The sequence below is a fragment of the Chlorocebus sabaeus genome, chromosome 18, assembly GCF_047675955.1.
Source record: "Chlorocebus sabaeus isolate Y175 chromosome 18, mChlSab1.0.hap1, whole genome shotgun sequence".
Lineage (NCBI taxonomy): Eukaryota > Metazoa > Chordata > Mammalia > Primates > Cercopithecidae > Chlorocebus > Chlorocebus sabaeus.
Window position 1 is genome coordinate 50,679,721 of NC_132921.1, and position 20,069 is coordinate 50,699,789.

Below are 20,069 nucleotides of genomic sequence, written 5' to 3' on the forward strand. Positions count from 1 at the left end.
TCCACAATGACTGCCCCAGCCCCACTCCCACTATAGCCCAATAAAATTCCTTACCCACATCAGAAATTTATTTTTTTAGCTTTTCAATCTTTCTTTCTTTCTTTTTTTTTTTTTAATGGAGTCTCGCTCTGTCACCCAGGCTGGAGTGCAGTGGCGCAATCTCAGCTCACTGCACCCTCCGCCTCCTGGGTTGAAGTGATTCTTCTGCCTCAGCCTCCCAAGTAGCTGGGACTACAGGCATGTGCCACCACGCCTGGCTAATTTTTGTATTTTTAGTAAAGACAGGGTGTCACCATATTGGCCAGGCTGGTCTGAAACTCCTGACCTCATGCAGTGCCCGCCTCGGCCTCCCAAAGTGCTAGGATTACAGGCGTGAGCCACCGCGCCCAGCCGGTTTTTTAGTCTTAATAGGTGTGAAGCAATACCTTTTTTCCCCCCCTCAAGACAGGTTCTTGCTCTGTTGCCCAGGCTAGAGTGCGGTGGCACAATCATAGCTCACTGTAGCCTCAAACTCCTGGGCTCAACTCACCTTCCTACCTTAGCCTCCTGAGTAGGTAGGACTATAGACGCTTGCCACCACGCTTGACAAATTTGGTTGATGTTGTTATTGTTGAGGTGGGGTCTCCCTGTGTTGCCCAAGCTGGTCTAGCATTCCTGGCCTCAAGTGGTCCTCCCACCTAGGCCTCCCAAAGTGTTGGGATTACAGATGTGAGCCACCATGCCAGGCAGAAGTGATAGCTTTTAATTTGCATTTATTTGGCTGGTTGAGCTTCTTTTCACATGCTTGCTAGTCTTTAGGGATACCTCCTTAGTAAATTGCCTGTTCGTCGTGTTCTTTGCCTATCATTGTATTGGTGGTGGTGTCTTTCTTGATTTTCAGGATTTTGCTGGTATCAGGTAGGAATTCATTTTCGTTTTTCTCCATGTAGTGAGCCAGTTTTACCAGCACCAGCGACTAAGTGATCTTTTCCAGTTGGCTTGTGGTGATATCTTTATCATATTATATAAAAATGTTTTGCATTTACCTAACCCTCTCTAACGTCATTTATTCCACAAATTGCTTAGGTTAAAATGACTCAGAAGGCTAGAGGAAGAAGCTGCCTCCTGATGACTAGCAGGAATAACAGTCATGAAAATAATGTCAAAATGCTCTTATCCTGGCCTTGGAAAGTTTCAGCTAGACTTTAGGTGGTGGAAATACGGTGTAACTGCTGAAAGAAGCTATTACTTGTTTACTCTGTTCTACCTACTGATTATCAACCATACCAGTCAGCATAAATTTAGGTCCTATCCCACTATCTCCTGTAGTAATTGTGTTTATCAACTCTCTAATCATTTTGTATTTAATAATTATTTATGGGATATTCAAAATAAATATGTCATCCGAAATCACTCGTCTTAAAAATTGAATGGACATTGGAAAAAATTCAAATCCATATGTAAATGAAAGACAAGGACACACAGAGATTTCAAAGTATATTTCTGAGTGCTTTGAAATATCCTTAGCACTTCATATACTGCTTTGAACAGTGTAATACATTGATACATACCTTTGAAATTGTAATATTTTGACTAATAGTTTAAATGGGGAGAAAAAATTAACTTGGCCTTTATATTTAATTCTCTTATGGAATCTTGATAATAAAAAATAATATTCATATTATTAATCATATTACTATGAGTCAGGGACATCTTGCCCTTTGTTGAGCATTGTACATATATGGCCTCATTTAATCCCTGTAACAGTCCCACGAAGTAGGTATCAACGTCCTCATTTTATATGTGAGGAAACTGAAGCCCTGAAATGTCCTCCTCGCAAGGTCACATATCTGCTAAGGCCAAGGCTGAGATTCAAACTTGTCTGTCCACTCCAAAGCTGGGCTCTTGTTCACTACTCACATTGCCTCATATTAGTCTCGCTAAGTGATGTCTCACTAAATGAGGTTGTTTTAAAAAATATTTGAATACCACATTGTGCATTTCATGCCAAGAACCCAACCTCAGACATTTAATATCCAGTCACACTATAGGTTTTACAATAAAATTGTAAACATAATCTTACTCCTTCACTTTCTACTCATTCTTTTCTTGTCATGCATATTTGCTAGTGTCCAGTTTTGGGTATCGCAATCTCTGTTTGCTTTCATCTTACCCGCTTTCTTCATCATGAGCTATTGTCACCTGAATATAATGAATTTTCTGTGTATAATCTTTTGTTTGCAAGGCTAAATACTTCATCACTTGTCCCATGTACTAGATATTAATGAAGATAATGCTGTCTGTCTTTCAACAGTAAACATTAACATGAGTACATTAATGAATCCATCTACTCATTATCTGAAGATTATGTTTCTTATCTGTTATAAAATATTAGCCATAATTCCCATTCAGCATCTGTATAGGTTCTTAAATATTAATCAATTCTGAAAGTAGCCGTCTCGTATCTCTGGCACTTAAGATGTTTTTGGTTTTTCTTTTTCAAGAAATAAAAAGTTACAACCACAAAATGAAAAAGTTGATCCCCTTTGTACAATATCAGGAATCATAATTGCTGACTCAGTTATTACAGTTCTTTTTACATTTCTCCCAGTGATTCCTGTTTTTAAAAAGCCTGCTCTTACATTAGAAACAAGAGTGTTTTTTAATTTGGAATGTATCACTGTTCCCTGACAAAGTCACTCCTCTCTAAAAGTACTTTTTCTTTCCAGCCTTGTTTATCCCATCAGACATTCCTGCCAGAAAGCAGCCCTGTTGGCATAACTGCCCCTGTTGGATGGAATATTTTACTGAGCAACCATCCTACCCTTGCACCGCAGCCTGTTTAACATGGAAGAGGGTCAAAACCTGAAAGACACTAGAGAATGCTCACTAAGCTGGATCTGTACTGAATAAAAGCAGAGGCATTTGGATGAAAATGAAGTATTGGGAGACGGGAGCAAGAGCGGGCATTTTGTCAGCAAAGACTAAAGAAAACAAAAGAAGAGAGTGTCGGTCTCTTGTGAGGGGGTGGAAGGGAAAAACCGTTTGCTGGTTTGGGAGTAGGACAAAGGTATGTATTGACTGTTTGAAAGCATACTCATTCATTAAGCACTTTAGCAAAAATGGAGCTGCAGGTCAGCGGAGGAGCAACATGGCCTTTTGCTTCTCTTCTCCATTTTTTAATTAAAAGAAAAAGACTTAGCAAGAGTGAGGGGCTCTCTACAATGTAGGGCCTTGGTGTTTTACTAGCCTTTCTGTTTTTACTGCAGTTTTGACTGATTCCTAACAAGCATAGGACTCTATGCCACTGTCATTATGGTCACAAACTTATTACAAGAATTATATTTTAAGTATGAGCCATTTTAATTGCATTTGCTCTTGGATTGAGCAGAGTTTAGTAGGTAGCTTGTCCTGGAAAAGAACACGCTTGTTATTTCCCAGTCTCTATCTTTCCCATAACCAGAGTCTCCAACCCGGTGGCAGTGAGCCACCCTGAATACCTTCTGCATTGCTCTTTCCTCTCTTCTTCCTATCTACCAAACTACTGATTGTGCCATCTTTTTATCTATGTCAAATTTAGAATACTTTTTGATGTCTCATATTCTGGAGGAGTTTTTCCAGCTTTACTGTAAGAAGGAGCTAATAAGTTTCTCCTATTCAGTAAGTAAATCAGAATAATAGTGGGATTACATTCCTTTTCATTCATGACAAGTGTATCTTCATCCCAAACTTAGACTTCTCTCTGACATACATGCTCATTGAGTCCTTATCATGTGCCACTTACTGTGTTACGCCCGTCATATATGTTAGTCATCCTCCTAAGTCCAGTGTTGGTATTATTGTCCTGTATTATAGAACTGGAAAGCAAATGGAGGTGTAGAAGGTTATGATGCAACCAAAGCTGTATGATAGGAGGGAAAGCCAGGACTCGAACTCTGGAAGTTAATACACTACCTGCTGTGCAAAGACGTAGTGGCAAAATGATCATCAATGAGTATATGTTGAATCCAAAATTAACATTCCTGTCCTGAGCCATGAGAACAAAACATGCCTGACTGAGGCTGTCCTACCTGAGTCTTAAATCAAATGGAAGACTTTAAGGAGTTGCCTTCCTTTTTTCTATTTTCTAAAGGCTTAATTTTTTAGAGCAGTTTTAGGTTCACAGGAAAATTAAGAGGAAAGTAAGGCGATTTGCCATGTACTCCTTGCCCCCATACACACAGAGCCTCCACCATTAACATCCTACACCAGAGTGGTATATTTGTGACAATCGGTGAACCTGCATTGACAGGTCATAATCACCCAAAGTCCACAGTTTACATTAGGGCTCACTCTTGCTGTTAACATTCTGTGAGTTTGGAAAAACGTATCATGACATGCATCTACCATCAAGGTAACATACAGAATATTTTCACTGCCCTAAAAAAATCTCTGTGCCACACCTGTAATTCCAGCACCTTGGGAGGCCGAGGCAGGTGGATCACAAGGTCAGGAGTTCAAGACCAACCTGGCCAATATGGTGAAACCCCGTCTCTACAAAAATTAGCTGGGCATGGTGGCACATGCCTGTAATCCCAGCTACTCCAGGGCTGAGGTAGGAGAATTGCTTGAACTGGGACTCAGGAGGCAGAGGTTGCAGTGAGCCGAAATCGTGCCACTGCACTCCAGCCTGGGCTACACAGAAAGACTCTGAAAAAAACAAACTTCTATGTTCCACCTATTCATCCATTCCTCCTCCCTAACCCTTGGTAACCACTGATCATTTTACTGTTTCCATAGTTTTACCTTTTCCAGAAATGTCATATATGGTATAATTTTTTTCAGATTGGCATCTTTCACTTAGTAGTAGGCATTTAAGTTTCCCCCATGTCATTTCATGGCTTGATTGCCTTGCTGTTTGTAGCTTAAATTTTTGGTGAAAATGTGTCTCTAACCTTTACAGAAATGCAGTGCAGGACCTATAGAGTATGTTTTTATTTTACTTCCTGTCTTTGCTAACTTTCCCATATCCAAGTCAATGCACAGGCCGGTGTGGGTGTTAGAATTTGGACTGTCCTCCTATCCTCTTTTGATAATAGTGTGTGTGCTCTATACTCCACTTTTAAGAAACCATTCATGATTCTGTACTTGGAGTTTTAATCACTTCAGTTTTGGCACAGAGGTTAAAAACTAAATCTCTCATAATCAAGGAACTTTTTGCCTAATGAAAACCACAGCTCAAGCAGCTGCTTGTATTATAGTCTCTCCTCTGTGGTCCCACTGGTGTGTGGGAGTTTACTGTTAGGCTGTGGAAAAGGGAGCAAAGAAGCAGCCAAGAACAGGGTCATGTTTCAATTGAGAAATAATGGTGGAATGTTAAAATCCTTGAGTGTTTTCCTCACCCTCCTCACACTCTGTGTACGCAGTTTGGCTTTCTTTTTCCTTTCTAAATACTTCCATAAGGCGTAGAAGAGAAGCATAAGCACCATAGTATTGAAAATTCCTAGACACCTCAGCTTTGATTCTACACAGCTTGCCTTCACTTTTGCCTGTAATTGTACAATGGTAGCGTAACTTTAAAGGTCTGTCTCTGCTGCATATGTCCATCTTTTGTCCATCTGTGTTGGCGTGGTCTTCCTTTCCTTTGTCTGGGTTGAAATCATGTTTATTTGCGTAACTGTCATTTTCATAGGTCGATTTCTATGTCTCGTTTTCTTTTTGTATCTATTTCCCTTTCTCCCTCTCTCCCCATTTTTCTCTTCCCTTTATATGTTCTACTCACCTTTGTTTTCCCCTTCCCTTTTCATACTAAATAACTTAAAATTCTACAAGTAAAAAGTAAAGTGTAATTTTTGCTGCTCTCAATTTTTTATGTAGATTTAAAAATGGATCATTTTATATTTCTCCAAAAGGTTCTTCCTCAAATAAAATTGTTCTTTACATATTAGAACCTTGATTGATCGATTGATTGATTATTTATTTATTTATTTATTTGAGACAGGGTCTTACTCTGTCGCCCGGGCTAGAGTGCAGTGACACAGTTTCGGCCCACTGCAACCTCTGCCTCTTGGGCTCAAGGGATTCTACTGCCTCAGCCTCCCAAGTATCTGGGATTACAGGTGCGCACCACTACACTTGGCTAAGTTGGCCAAGCACACCACGTTGGCCAGGCTGGTCTCGAACTCCTGGCCTCAAGTGATCTGCCCACCTCAGCCTCCCAAAGTGCTGGGATTACAGGTGTGAGTCACTGTGCCCAGCCAATAGTATACATCTTAAATGAACTTTCTCATAATGCTTATGCTAAAAGCTATAAAGAATAGCCTTCCACTTCAGGACCATGGTTTCAAATGAAGGTAGAATGAAGAGTTCCTAGACCCTAGACTTCCCACACGTTTCTTGACCAACATTAACCCATTCACAAATACAATAGCATCAGCTAGATCAGTGATGTTATAAGCCCTTGCTCAATCCACACCTATGCCCTACTCTCTAAGAAATGCAGAGCAGTTTTGGGGCTGGGTGACATTTTTTATTTGAGCCATCTATTAAAAACCATGAAAAGGTAAACACATTTATATAAAAGTTTCCTGCCTCTGGGAACCAGCAGGTGCTGGAGCTATGAGGTCATCATTTCTATGTTTATCAATTTTACCAATTTACAAGACTTTGTGGTCTCATAAGTATTTAAGTTCAGGACTCCCGAAGCTATGTATTTCTCCTGCTCTAAACACCTACTCTTCAAAGAAAGCATTTGTTCAGTTTCTAGTTTGGACTCAAACTCAGCTATCAGAGAAGCAGAAGACATGATTCCAGCTGTTAGGGCACCATGGTCTAATTAAGAAAACAGCACAAAAGGAAGTAAAATAAGTAGAGAATTGGTAAACAAACTCTGGTAATCAACATAAATGAAAATCATTTGAGCTGCAGTTGTCAAGGAATACTTCATAGATTATTTTGGACTTGAGCTGGCTCTTAAGTTCCTTCATTCAACCATCATTTATTAGGCACCTTCTGTGTGTCTTGCCCAGTATTGAGTACTGGGAAGAAAAAAGTGATTGACACATCTGCTTTATTTACAAAGTTTACTGGTTAGTTTACAAAGACAAGAAAACAAATAAGGACAATAAAATACTGTACATGCTTTGATAAAAATCTGTAGATAATGAAATCATTCAAAAGATAAGATTCTTTCAGATATATAACTGAATCTTTATAGTTTAGGTAATAAGTGAATTGATTTTGGAAAATAAATAGATCGGCGAAATCTGGGAATAGAGGAAAGGTATTCCAGATGGTGCATTTGGTATAGTTCACTGTGGATGGATCTAGATGGGTTTTAGCATGATGAAAGGAAGTGAGAGCCAGATCTTGGAGGGCCTGTATACACATCTCCTATGTGCCACCCCCTCCCGCAAATCTACTGTCTACCACCTCTACCCTGCTCCACCCCAGAGGCTTAACCTGTAGGGTTAAATCAGCAGACTGTCGTATGCCTTTTAGTTTCAGCCAGTGGCGAAATAGGCTCAGCCAAAGGTGGGCAGGAACAGAGTGAAGTCAAGGTCTTTTTTCTCTGTTGGCTTCCTCACTTAAGAAAATCACTAGAGCCAGCTGCCTCTCCTTTTCTCAAAGCCAGGGTATTTATACAACTCTTTGTTTCCATAACTAGTCCCTCTCTTGTCCCTTGAGGCCGTGGTGGTAACATCTTCTCTGATACTATCCCCAGGTTATCACTGTGGTTCCCCTATAGCCTACCCACATCATGACCAATAGTCCCATTTTACATAAATTCTGTGCAGATTATCCTAAATTGAAATATGGTTAGATTTGAATTTTAAGCAATGGTATAAGGATGGTTTCCTGGGGTGGAAATCTAGAGGCAAGATAATCAACTAGGAAAACTGGCCAAAGTGAGAGATGCTGTGGTTGGGAATATGTGGTAGCAGTGGAGACAGAAAGGAATTGATCGATGTAAGAAAAAGAATGGAGCTGAAGTTGACAGTAATTGAATGTGAGAGATTAGGGAAAAGAAAATGTCAAGGATGACCATCCTTTCTGACTTGTATGGTTGCTTGATTGAGGAAGTAAAAAGATGATTTTAGTTTTGCATATGTTGATTTTGAGATTTTTGTGGGAGAGCCATTGGAGAAGTATACCAGGTATTGGATAGGCTGATGTGGAATTTAGGAGAGGTCCTGCTAGAGAGAAAGGTTGACGTATTGTCAACTTATATTAGGTGGTCCTTGGATCCAGGATGATAGAGGAATTCCCCCAGGAGAGCTAAGAGAGTGAGGAAAGAAGCGGAATGAGAGAGGAAGACGGCCGTGCACAGAACTCAGAATGTCTTTTAAAGGGTCTGTATTTTTGCACAGACTGAGAAAAGGACATGAGCAAAGGCAGAGTGGAAAGAGTGAGTATTGGTTGCACAGATGGTGGGGAAATGTTTGCATAACCTAAGTGGAGCCAGACCATGGAGGGACTTAAACAAAAGCCAAGGCAGAGGAGTCTGGGCTTGGTGGTTAGAGATTAAAGAGCTATTATATGTTTCTTTATTCATTTATTCTATGAGAGTTTATGGAACACTTAGGTTCTTGAGTGAGATGGGTTTGTTTTAGGTTGTATTTTAAGGTGAATGTGTGATAATGGAAGGGCAGAGATGGAAACAGCCTTAAAATATGAAGCAGTAATACCATTACAGAGTTATGAGAATCAAAACCAGAATAGTAGCAGTGAGTGCTCAGGACAAAGAGATTTCAAGGAAAGAAGTGCCGAAATTTCATAATGTATTAGCAACCATGTTCAATCTAAGACCTTTTTAGGTTCCATCATGTTTATGATGAATTTGTCTCAGAAAACTTCTGGTAATTCTGAAGAAGCAATTAACCAGTGAGATACAATGAAAAGTGCAGTCTTCCCATTTTCAAAAACTAGGGAAACCAATTTGCATGGTGTGAAATGGTTTGGCTGCTTAGAACGTAGATCCCAGAATGGTCCAGTTTTGAATTCTGGGCCTACTTAAGTTCAAGAATGGAGTTTCAGAATTGAAAGTAATGGTCTGAACACTTGCTTTATAAAATCTTAGATGGAGAAATAAATAGAAATAACCACAGATTATCTATGGTGCAGTTCATTATTTTTGATTGATGCCTTCTTTTCTTTGGTTTTAATTCCAATTCTCTATGGTTGTATGTTTTGAGACTTTGTATTGAGACTTGTTCCTTATACCTCCTTTCCCCCAACTCCACTTCCATTTCCTCTGCTATGAAAAAATAGTAATTTTAGGAACTAACTACAAGTGATATAGGGAATCAGATTTTAAAATAGGGAATGCCATGTTGTAAAATTTCAAGTTTTTCTTTTTATCATTAAGACTGTGATTAAGGTCAGCAGAAATTTCAAAGATTGGGAATAAGAAAATGAACGGAAAAGTCACAGGATATAAAATACAAATTATTTATAAAATAATTATATCCTTTATAATAAGAAAAACACAATTACAATCCCAATGGGATACTATTTTTCACCTATTGGATTAGCAATGATTATTTTTCAGTTTGGTAATGAACTATTAGGAAAAGCCTGAGGAAATGCATTGTTGTAAGAATGTAAGTGGACACAGACCTCTTAGTTTGACGATATGTATCAAGAATAAAAATGCATTTACCCTTTGGCTTAGCAATTCCTCATTTAGGCATTTTCCCACCAATGTACTTGGATTAAGTACTCAAAGCCTTCAGGACAAGCATATTTAACTTCAATATCACTGTGGCTGCAAAAGATTGGAGTAAATGTGGGTGTCCATCAACAGCAGACTGGTTAAATTAGTTATGGTATATGCATGGGATGAAATAGTGTGCCGTTCTTTAAAAGAATGAGACAGATTTTTATGCAGTGATGGAATAACTGTACAGAGTGCAACCATTTGTTTTGAAAAGGGTGGCATTATGTGTGTAGACTATATCAGATACTGCCTCTGGACAGATGTACAAGATACTATATAGCAGCTGCTTCAGCAAGAAGATCTGAGGGTAAGATTGAGAGGGAGAATTACTTCTTCACCCTACACTCTCTAGTACTCTTTGAATTGTTTGGCATGTACATATGTTAGGTAATCTTTAAAAGTCTTCCACCTTACTCAAGGAAAGAGAAGTGAGGTAGCATTCACTGTTGATGAAGGGTTTAGGTAAATGAGGTTTCATACACTTAGGGGAAGTGAACATTTATTTATACAAAGTTTAAAAAGGCAATATATATTGGTTGGTGCCATACAAAATGAGATGCTGCTTATCTTTTATGGGTCAATTCTACTTTTACATTTTAATCCTATAGAAACTCTAGCTTACATGCGCACATAAGAGTAAAATACAAGAGTGTGTTTGAACTTTGATATTGTTTTGTAAGTCCACATTCCTACCCAGGTTTATTTACTTATTGAAAAATGGCAACTGGCTAGTTGTTTCTGTCACTTGAGAATTGCTGATCTCATCACATTTGGATATGGGCCAGTGGTTTGAAGGGCCAGTTATTTGAGCCATTTTAAATGCATTTTGTTTGTACAATTGACTTGGAACCATCTAACTTTGTCTGTGGCCTGTCTCTGAGAAAGGTAAGAGAAGAAAAGTTCATTCGTTCACTATTTAGTGAGCACCTGCTTTATGCCATGTGTGGTATGATGCTGGAGGCACCACACTGAATCACAGACCTGGGCCCTCCCCTTCATGGCCTTTTCAACATTCTAGGCTTCCCTTTTCTTAATCTTTTTCCTCACATTAGCCATTTTTAGGTTTCTTTGGTGTTCTGGTGCCATTTCTGTCGCTCTTGCTTTCTTTTCTACTTTATCATTTTGGTCTGGTTTCAGCAGCATTTTTCTGCTCCCAGTCATGGAGGAGATGACAAGTGAATGTTGCTCACTTGGATGGACACTGTGGGCCTCAGCTCTCATTCCATTCCTTTTCATTTGATACACAAAGTAGACTGCCGTGCTGAAGGGATGGCAGACAGTAAAACTATAGCTGCAAAAGAGGGCCCACCCCAGGTCGTGCTCACTGCCAGTGATAATGGCGAACAGTGAGGCACACGTCATGGGGAGCTGCATCTTCACTGGTGGCACAGAATGGACTTCCCACTAACCCTAACTTCCCAACCAGAAGCAAAATGGACAGACCTGAATTTGACCCCCTCTAAGTCTCCCTTTTTTTTCTTTTTTTTGAGATGGAGTCTCTCTCTGTCACCCAGGCTGGAGTGCAGTGACGCAATCTTGGCTCACTGCAAACTCCACCTACCAGGTTCACACCATTCTCCTGCCTCAGCCTCCGGAGTCGCTGGGACTACAGGTGCCCGCCACCATGCCCGGCTAATCTTTTGTATTTTTTTAATAGAGACAGGGTTTCACCGTGTTAGCTAGGATGGTCTTGATCTCCTGACCTCGTGATCGCCCGCCTCGGCCTCCCAAAGTGCTGGGATTACAGGCGTGAGCCACCACGCCCGGCCCCTTTTATTTCTTCATATCTCAGCATTGTTGCTGTCTTCTTAATTAGCAAAATTTGTTTCCAATTTTCATTTCTGACAAGTGACCTTTCCCTGTAAGTAAAGGAGAGTGAAGTTTAGTCCCTTCAGCCCCATACAGATGATCGAAACTTAGATGAAGGAAGGATTTGTAGCATCTTAACTGATGTGTCCATTCTGAAATAACTCACTGTGGCTATCTTGAGGGGCACACACAAAATGGATATTTTCTAGATGACAGTTATTTCATAATGTCAATTATGAAATACAGTTTTAGAAATACATCATGAAATATAGCTTCCATCTTTGCTTTTTAAATATTACCATAAATTTATTTAAACCATAGTTAGCGAGCATGTCATTGGTGTTGAATTTGTGCCTGGAATTTTCAGGGGCCTGCAGATGGAAAAGCTCTTACAATGGAGACATTTTATGAAACCATCAAAGCTCCTGAAAGACAATGCAGCTTCCTCCCTTTCAAGAACAGAGTTTGACAGTAACATCTCAGAACAGATGTTTTCAACAATCTCCAAATGTTTTTATTTTGTGGCACAAAGACTCTGTTATTCGTGAAATGGTCTGTTAAAAAATTAGTTCCTCCATGTGGGGATTGTGGGAATATGTGTCATGTAAATTGATTTCACTTTTGGCAGGAAACTGGCTCTTAACTCTTTAGATTGTCTCCAAGATTGGACTCCAAGTTCCGATTTCCAGGCCACAGCCATCACAGAGGAGGGAGTAATACTCAGCATTTTCCCCAGAGTTCTTAACGTTGGCTAATCTGAGAATGTTACATTCTTTTTTTAAAAAAAAAAAAAAAGAAAAGAAAAGAAAAGAAAAAGAAGCAGCAAAATAAAAGTTCATAGAAATTTTATCTTGCAAAAACACAGTGAGAAAATGTAGGCCTTCATGTTTGCTGGTTGTTTACATTATTTTTTTAATATAAGTCCACTTCTACAGCTTTTACTTGTTGATATTAGATTCCTAGTTAAAGGGAAAACTGCCTTTCAAAGACAAACATGGGCAACTTAGAATGTGATTTCAGGTACCTTACAAGAGACCCTGGTATGACTGTTCAGTGATATGCAATAAAAGGACTAGTCATTTTCTTTCCTTCCTTCCTTCCTTCCTTCCTTCCTTCCTTCCTTCCTTCCTTCCTTCCTTCCTTCCTTCCTTCCTTCCTTCCTTCCTTCCTTCCTTCCTTCCTTCCTCCCTCCCTCCCTCCCTCCCTCCCTCCCTCCCTCCCTCCCTCCTTCTTTTGTTTGTGAAATAGAGCTCTGTTGCCCAGGCTGCAATGCAATGATGCAATCTCAGCTCACTGCAACTTGTGTCTCCCGGGTTCAAGTGATTCTCCTGCCTCGGCCTCCCGAGTAACTGGGATCACAAGCATGTGCCACCACTCCAGGCTAATTTTTGTATTTTTAGTAAAGACGAGTTTCACCATGTTGGCCAGGTTGGTCTTAAACTCCTTGCCTTCAGTGATCTGTCCGCTTCGGCCTGCCAAAGTGCTGTGATTACAGGCGTGAACCACCACGCCTGACCCATTTTCACTTCTAATGTCTTGTCTTGCCACTGCCCTGACCTATACTTTCCACTCCTTCCAGCAGGACACAGGTCAGCACACTGTGGCCTGTTTTCGTAAATCAAGTTTTTTGGAGCACAGCTGCTCTTATTTGCTTGTGTATTGTCTATGGCTGATTTTGCCCTACATGGCCAGAGTTGAGTAGTTATGAATAGAGACTGTTTAGCTCATGAAACCTAAAATATTTACAGAACAAGTTTGCCAACTCCTGCAACAGGAAGTCACGTGTGTATTGTGACCCAGTGTTTAAACATTACATTAAGAAAATATTTTATAGGTTTTAGCTGTTTCTATTTTAAAGACATTTGTGGGGTGCAAGAAATGCAAAGTAGGGCTGCGTGCAGTGACTCACACCTGTAATCCCAGCACACTTTGGGAGGCTGACGTGGGCAGAATGCTTAGGCTCACAAGTTCAAGACTATCCTGGGCAACACGGCAAAACCCCATCTCTGCAAAAAAATACAACAATTAGCTGGGTGTGGTGGCATGTGCCTGTAGTCCCAGCTACTTGGGAGGCTGAGGTGAGAGGATGGCTTGAGTTTGGGGAGCCAAGATGGTACCACTGCACTCCAGCCTGGACAATAGAGCCAGACTTTGTCTCAAAAATAAGAAAATGTAAGGTAGTGTTTGGTTTTCAATAATTTAACATCACAGGAGAGTGTTTAAAATATAATATATGTACACAAATATGTAAATTAAAATCTTCCAGGACCACCTGAAAACACTATGGAAAAGAGAAGAGAGAAATTAACTGACAATTGGGTATTCACTAAACAATTAAAAGAACGAATGAAAGGAACCTATTCATCTGATATACTATATGCATAAATGTTAAAAGTTGTAGCTTTTGGTCATATTTAGCTGTTAGTTTTTTCCCTTGTTCTCTTATCTGTGTGTGTTAATCATTCTCAGTAGAATTTCTTATACATGATCGCGTGCATATATGATTTTGAAGTCTTTCTGTCCAACAGGATGACAAAACACAGGTGATTATGCCACGTAATATGGACTCTATGATCATACCAAAAGTGATTATTCATTTGTTCTATATGCCAAAATATGTTTGAGGCTACTGATAGTACAAGATCACAGACACAATAGAAAAATAATTGAAGAACAAGAACCTAAGTTAGGAGACAAGGAGATAAAGGTGGTTATATCAAAAACCAAGATTCTGTTATTTAAGCCAGAAAATCAGCAATCATGGCAAACAGGGCAAAAAGGAAAATAGGAATTCGAAAGCTCTTATTTCATGAGAAGAAACATTTTTCTTTTTCAGGAAATACATCTTTTTCCCTAAGAGGATTCTATCATGTAATCTTTATTTAAGGACTCGAACAATACCTGCAATCGCAGTTTTAAGGGAATGCAGAGATATTCGAGACGTGTACCTGCTGTCCAATATGACAACCAGTAGCCACATGGAGCTGTGGAGCATTTGAAATGTGGCTAGTCTGAACTGAGGTGATCCCTAAGTGTAAAACATACACCAGCTTTAAGAGACTTAATGCAAAAGTGTGTATATATATACACACACACATCATTAGTGATGTTTATATTGAATTTAGATGTATTGGTTTAAATAAAATGTGTTATTTAAATTTTACCTCTTCTCTTTAAATATGGCTACTAGAAAATATATAATTGCACATGTGGCTTGTTATATTTCCGCTAGATAGCGCTATAGTGTATCTATATCTGCTAGATAGTCTATAGTGTAATGTTTGATATATTAGGGTGCAGGGATGCATCCTTGGCCTATGAGTACATTTCTGAAGGGACAGAATGGAATTTATTACAGGCATGATGCTTTCAGGTAACCTCTTACCTCAGAGATTGAGCATCTCTGGACTACTCGATGAGTGTTTGGCATACATATGAATCCCTGCATCTTGAGAACATTTTTCTAAAATATTGTTCATAAAATTACAATAAATTAAACTTATTAAATATTCTTGGAAAGATACCACTTGCAGGTTTTCATGAAAGTATACCTGGCTTAATGATAGCTTGAATTGTGTTCATATTCCAAATCTATAATTTCTTTTGTTAATCAAAAAAATTGGCCAGGTGCGGTGGCTCACGCCTGTAATCCCAGCACTTTGGGAGGCTGAGGCGGGCAGATCACGAGGTCAGGAGTTCGAGACCAGCCTGACCAACATGGTGAAACCCCGTCTCTACTAAAAATACAAAAATTAGCCAGGCATGGTGGTGTGCCTGTAATCCCAGCTGCTCAGGAGGCTGAGGCAGGAGAATGGCTTGAACCTAGGAGATTGCAGTGAGCTGAGATCGCACCATTGCACTCCAGCCTGGGAGACAGAGTGAGACTCTATCCAAAAAAAAAAAAAAAAGTGACCCAAGAAATGACAATCTGTATGCATCTTGAAAAGAGGAATAGAAGCTAGGAGTTGTTGAATGGTCACTTATGCTAAATACTTTGGATGCATCATAGCATTTAATCCTCATGGCAGCCCTTGAAGTGTCCCCATTTTACAGGTGAGGAAACAAGGCTCAGGCGGATTTGTAACTTGCCAGCACCACAAAACTTGAAAGTGGCAGAGCCTGCAGTTAAATTAGGCATCTGTCTAACTCAAACTAATTATGTAAGAATGGAAAAACAGTTAAATCCATTATGAAATGCTGTGCAGACACGGGTGTCATTGTATGGGGAAATGCTCAGCTCGGCGGGTAAGGGCATGGTATAAAACCGTAGAACACCATAATTGTTAAGAATGTGTGCGTGGACCAGGTAAGAATAGAGACAAATGAAAAGTTTAACTTGCGACAGAATTTGTTTTAGTGTATGTGCTGCTGAAGCGAGCACCAGAATTTGTTTAAATAAGTATTATTTTGAAATTGCCTTATTTTTTAAAAAAGAAGCTTATTTTTTATCAAAAAGTATGTACTGTAACATATTCATACTGTATATTCAAATGTATTATTCATACCCCTACATATTTCTATGTGGCATATTAGCTGTTCTTTCATGTCTAGATTTATCCTCTGTGTTCTCCTTAATCACCTTCCTCTTAACTCCTGAAAACTCCTCCCTCATGGTCCGTCACCAGCAAAATGTCTATATCCTTAAAGCCTCCTCTGAAATTACTTTTATCTTGTTAAACCCAAACTTGGATATTCCCTGAGAGAAGCCCTTTCATGTTGCAGCTCTATTTTTTGCCCCAAAGTAGAGGAGTGTAAGTGGTCTCTTTATTCTTCCTCATCACCTTTACCATTCCACTTCATAATTCCCTAAAACTCTTTGCTTTAAACCACTTGTCCACCAGGCTTTAAACCTCTTGTTCATCAGACTGTATCACCCACTACCCCATCATTGTTAGTTACCTACCAAGCCTAGGATTCTCTCCTCACTGTGACATCATTTTAGTTCCTGGCTCACTGTTAATCTCTCCAGAAATACTTCTCTCCTTATCAAGGAGGATTTTCCTTGGAAATAAGATCCTTTTAATACCCCTGGGCTTCTCAGTCCTTTAGCTGTTTGCCATCTCAACCTTTAGCAGACATGATCCCTCCTTAGACCACATCATCACCAACAACTCCATCCTTCCATTTTCTCAGCTGCATGCACTGACTTCTCTCCTCTGCATGGCTTTTGCGCTCACTCCCTCTAGGGTTCAAAACTCAATTCCATCAAAATCCATGATCCATTGATTCCATTACTTTTTTCCTGGACCCCTTTCCCTCCCACCCAGGATCTTGCGCCCATTTTATCCAGCTCAGGGTCCATGTTCAGATGGCATAATTGCTCCCTGTGACATCCTGACTCCTTTGCCCCTCTCACTTCTCATATTCACTTGGTAGTCTCAGCTCTGGCTGAATCCAAATCTCTGGCTACTTTGTGCCAGCCTCTGTGCATCTGACTTTGGCTGGACAAAAACACAACTATACTCTGTGGTTTTACTTTTAATTAATGACCATGAACCTCAAGTAGGAACTTAAAAAATGCTGCCCAGCAATCATACTACGTTGTTCACTCTGATTGGACTTTTTAGCAACCTTTTCCTCTTTCCTTAACCTTCTAACAACTCCTCTCTCAACCTTGTTCTCAACCGATACTTTCCTTCTAACTTTGGCTGGAAAAATTGGAAGCTTCCACTGCTGCATCTTTTGGGGCTGGAGATGAAAGACCTGTGCTCCTGTCTGAAGGCAACTCCTCCATTTCAACATCAGATGCACCTTCTCTGCCTGCTAAAGGATTGGATTCCAATCATTCCTCCTGTCATCATCTTGTCCCCCTCTGATGGTCGTTCCCATCAGCATGCAAGCATGCTTGTTTCTTCTCCCATCATACTAAGGAAAATAAAAACATTCCCTACATCTCACTTCTGCTTCCTGTCAGTAGCCTCTGTTCCATCTCTCTTCTCTGTTTTATAGCAGAACTCCCAAAATATCATCTGGTGTCCATTCTTATTATTTCTGGTTTCTCTCTTCCCAGGCTGCCTTCAATCCAGTTCAGCCAAGCCTTTGGCCTAGCTCTTCTGCTGCTCTCGTTGAAGTCCTCAATTAAATACAAGTTGCTGAATCCTACAGTTTTCAGTCCTCATTTCACTGTCCCATAAGCAGCATTTGACATCCCCTCCCTGCTCATGGGAGGAATCAGATCACCTTGCTTCTTGGATGCACACCTCTTGGTTTTCCTCTCACTCCCCTGGCCAGTCCTTCTCAGTCTCCCAGGATTCAAACTGTAGACCTCTTCTCTGTCCACACTCAAGCCCATGGTCATCATCATCAAAATGTCATGGCTTCAGATAGCATCTGTGTGCTGATGACTGCCAGATTTATTCTTTGCAGCCAGACTTCTCTCCTGACCTGTACATTTCTGTGTCTATCTAAGAACTTTTTGAACATCTCTGTTTGCATGTCCAATAGACATCTCAGACTTACCTGTCCAGATTGAACCCCTGATGCTCCCTTCACCCTCCAAAGCTGCCCCGTCTCAGTCAATGTCAGCTCTGTTCAGAGTTGTTCGGGCCGGAATCCTCACACTTTCTCACCACTTTCCAGCCCCTGCCATGTCATACCCGAATTATTGTAGGAGCCTTCTACCTGGTGTCGTCTTCCTCTGTGCCTTGCACCTTTATGATCTTCTCAATATGCCAGCTAGAGGGATCCTTCTGTAGCATTGGTTAGATCACCTCCTCTCTGCTCAAATCCCCTTTCCACTCAGGTGAAGAGTGCAACTCTTTAAAGGCCATATACAGTCTGCCCACCTGCTACTGCTCTAACTTTCTTTTCCCTCTTCCCTTGTCCCACTCCAGCCATAGTGGTAGTACGCCAGGCAGGCACCCCACCTACCTGAGAGTCTTTGGGCAGACTATTGCCTAGTCTTAGAATTCTGAGACCTTTACCTGCAACTACCAAGCACTACCCTCCCTCACCTACACCAAAGGTCACCGTCTCAGCAACACTGACTGTTCTCCCTGCACTCTCCATACCCCACACCCTGCCCTCAATTTGATAGCACTTCTCACCTTCTACCATGGTATACTCTCACTCGTGTATTATAGTATCCATCTCCTGCTGCAATGTAAGCTTTGGGAGAACAGAGATTTGTGTTAATTCCATTAATTGATGGATCTCCAGCATCTAGAATAATGTCTTCACCTAGCAGATGCTCAAAAAATTGTGTTGAGATTATGAATGAAAGCTTTCCTGTTTCTGCCTGAGAGATCTGCCCCGTGATAGCTTTTAATTCCTTTTATGTTTCTGGAGTATTATATTATAGCCAGGATTCAGAAAACAACTACTAAGAAACACTGTATCCCTGACATGGTTGCGTATGGTCTTGATTCCAAACTGAAAACCGTTCTTCTCAAATGCTGCAACGGGGTCACAGATACTGAAAATGTAAACAACATGATAGATCCTTGATATTTGAGGAATATGTTCAAAGTTCTTCATAAATCCTGTGAATTGTGGAGACCGTGATATGGCCTCCTTGCATGAATTTCGTATATAGCAGTAAAAGGAAAGAAAGGAGCCACATGGAGCTCCAAAGTCTGAGTGGCCGGTGGGCTCAGTGGTTGGGAGGAAGCTCACCAGACAGCTCTCTGCTGCTGCTCCATGCTTCTGCCTCAGCAGCATCACACATTACAGCAGCTCATGAACCCTAGACATGACCTGCATATTGTTGTAACCAAGAATATGAGTTATGTGAAAGCCAGGAATCCATTATATCGTTTTGTTCTATTTGCAAAAAAAAATGTAAATACTAATTTTAAAAACTTAGCTCTCCCAGGCTTCTAAGACTTGGTTTTAGAATGTAAATGTGTGGTTCTTATTACAACTAATGGGCAAGGTAACTTCAATGTTTAACTTACTGTTAAAAACAACCATTTATAACGAAGTGAGTTTTCACTTTGAGATCAAACAGCAAGTAAGCATTCATTCAGTTTGATTTTGGACATCTGGGAATAAACTCTGAACGTAAACAAAAAGAATGCAGTTTATTTTAATTTTAAAGCTGATTTTAAAATCTATCTACCTTCTAGTTTAATGGAACCTACCATAATGCCTTTTTTAAAAAAATTAATGTTGAACAGGAATCTTTGACAAGGAAGGGCTGGACTAAAGAGAGAGGATGCTGTTGCCATGGTAACAGCAGTCCAGCATAAACATCTTAGATCTCTTCTGTTTATCATGTGTTTTAGGGCAATTCAAGCTGCTGGAACAAGACCGAGATATAAAGGAGCCAGTGCAATATTTCAACAGTGTGGAGGAGGTGGCTAAGGCATTTCCTGAACGCGTGTACGTCATGGAGGATATCACATTCAACGTGAAGGTAGCTCTTGAAGCACCAAATATTTACATTCACTAAAGATAATTTAACTTTCAAGTCTGGATGTACACAGTAAGTGTTCATCTGTGTCTCCCAGGAGAGTTTCACCTTCCTAATGGGTTAGTGGCAGTAGCCAAAAACCACGTATATTGTAGCTGCCCTGACTCCCTGACGGCTTCTGTATTTATTAGCATTATCTTTTGTTAGAATTTAAAACTGATATCTGAGTTC

The 20,069-nt window shown here is 40.2% G+C and overlaps 1 protein-coding gene across 4 annotated transcripts in view; it reads left to right on the top strand.

Annotated features, from left to right (window-relative positions):
- The window catches only part of GAREM1 (GRB2 associated regulator of MAPK1 subtype 1), a 195,831-nt gene that overhangs the window by 134,802 nt on the left and 40,960 nt on the right, over positions 1–20,069 (top strand). For 3 of the 4 annotated variants that reach the window (XM_007974342.3, XM_007974340.3, XM_007974341.3), the window contains one exon: positions 19,711–19,841. The exons of the other annotated variant lie outside the window; for it this stretch is intronic. In XM_007974342.3, coding sequence (XP_007972533.1) covers positions 19,711–19,841 — 131 coding nt within the window. The remainder of the gene's footprint in view (positions 1–19,710; positions 19,842–20,069) is intronic. 4 annotated transcript variants of the gene reach the window in all.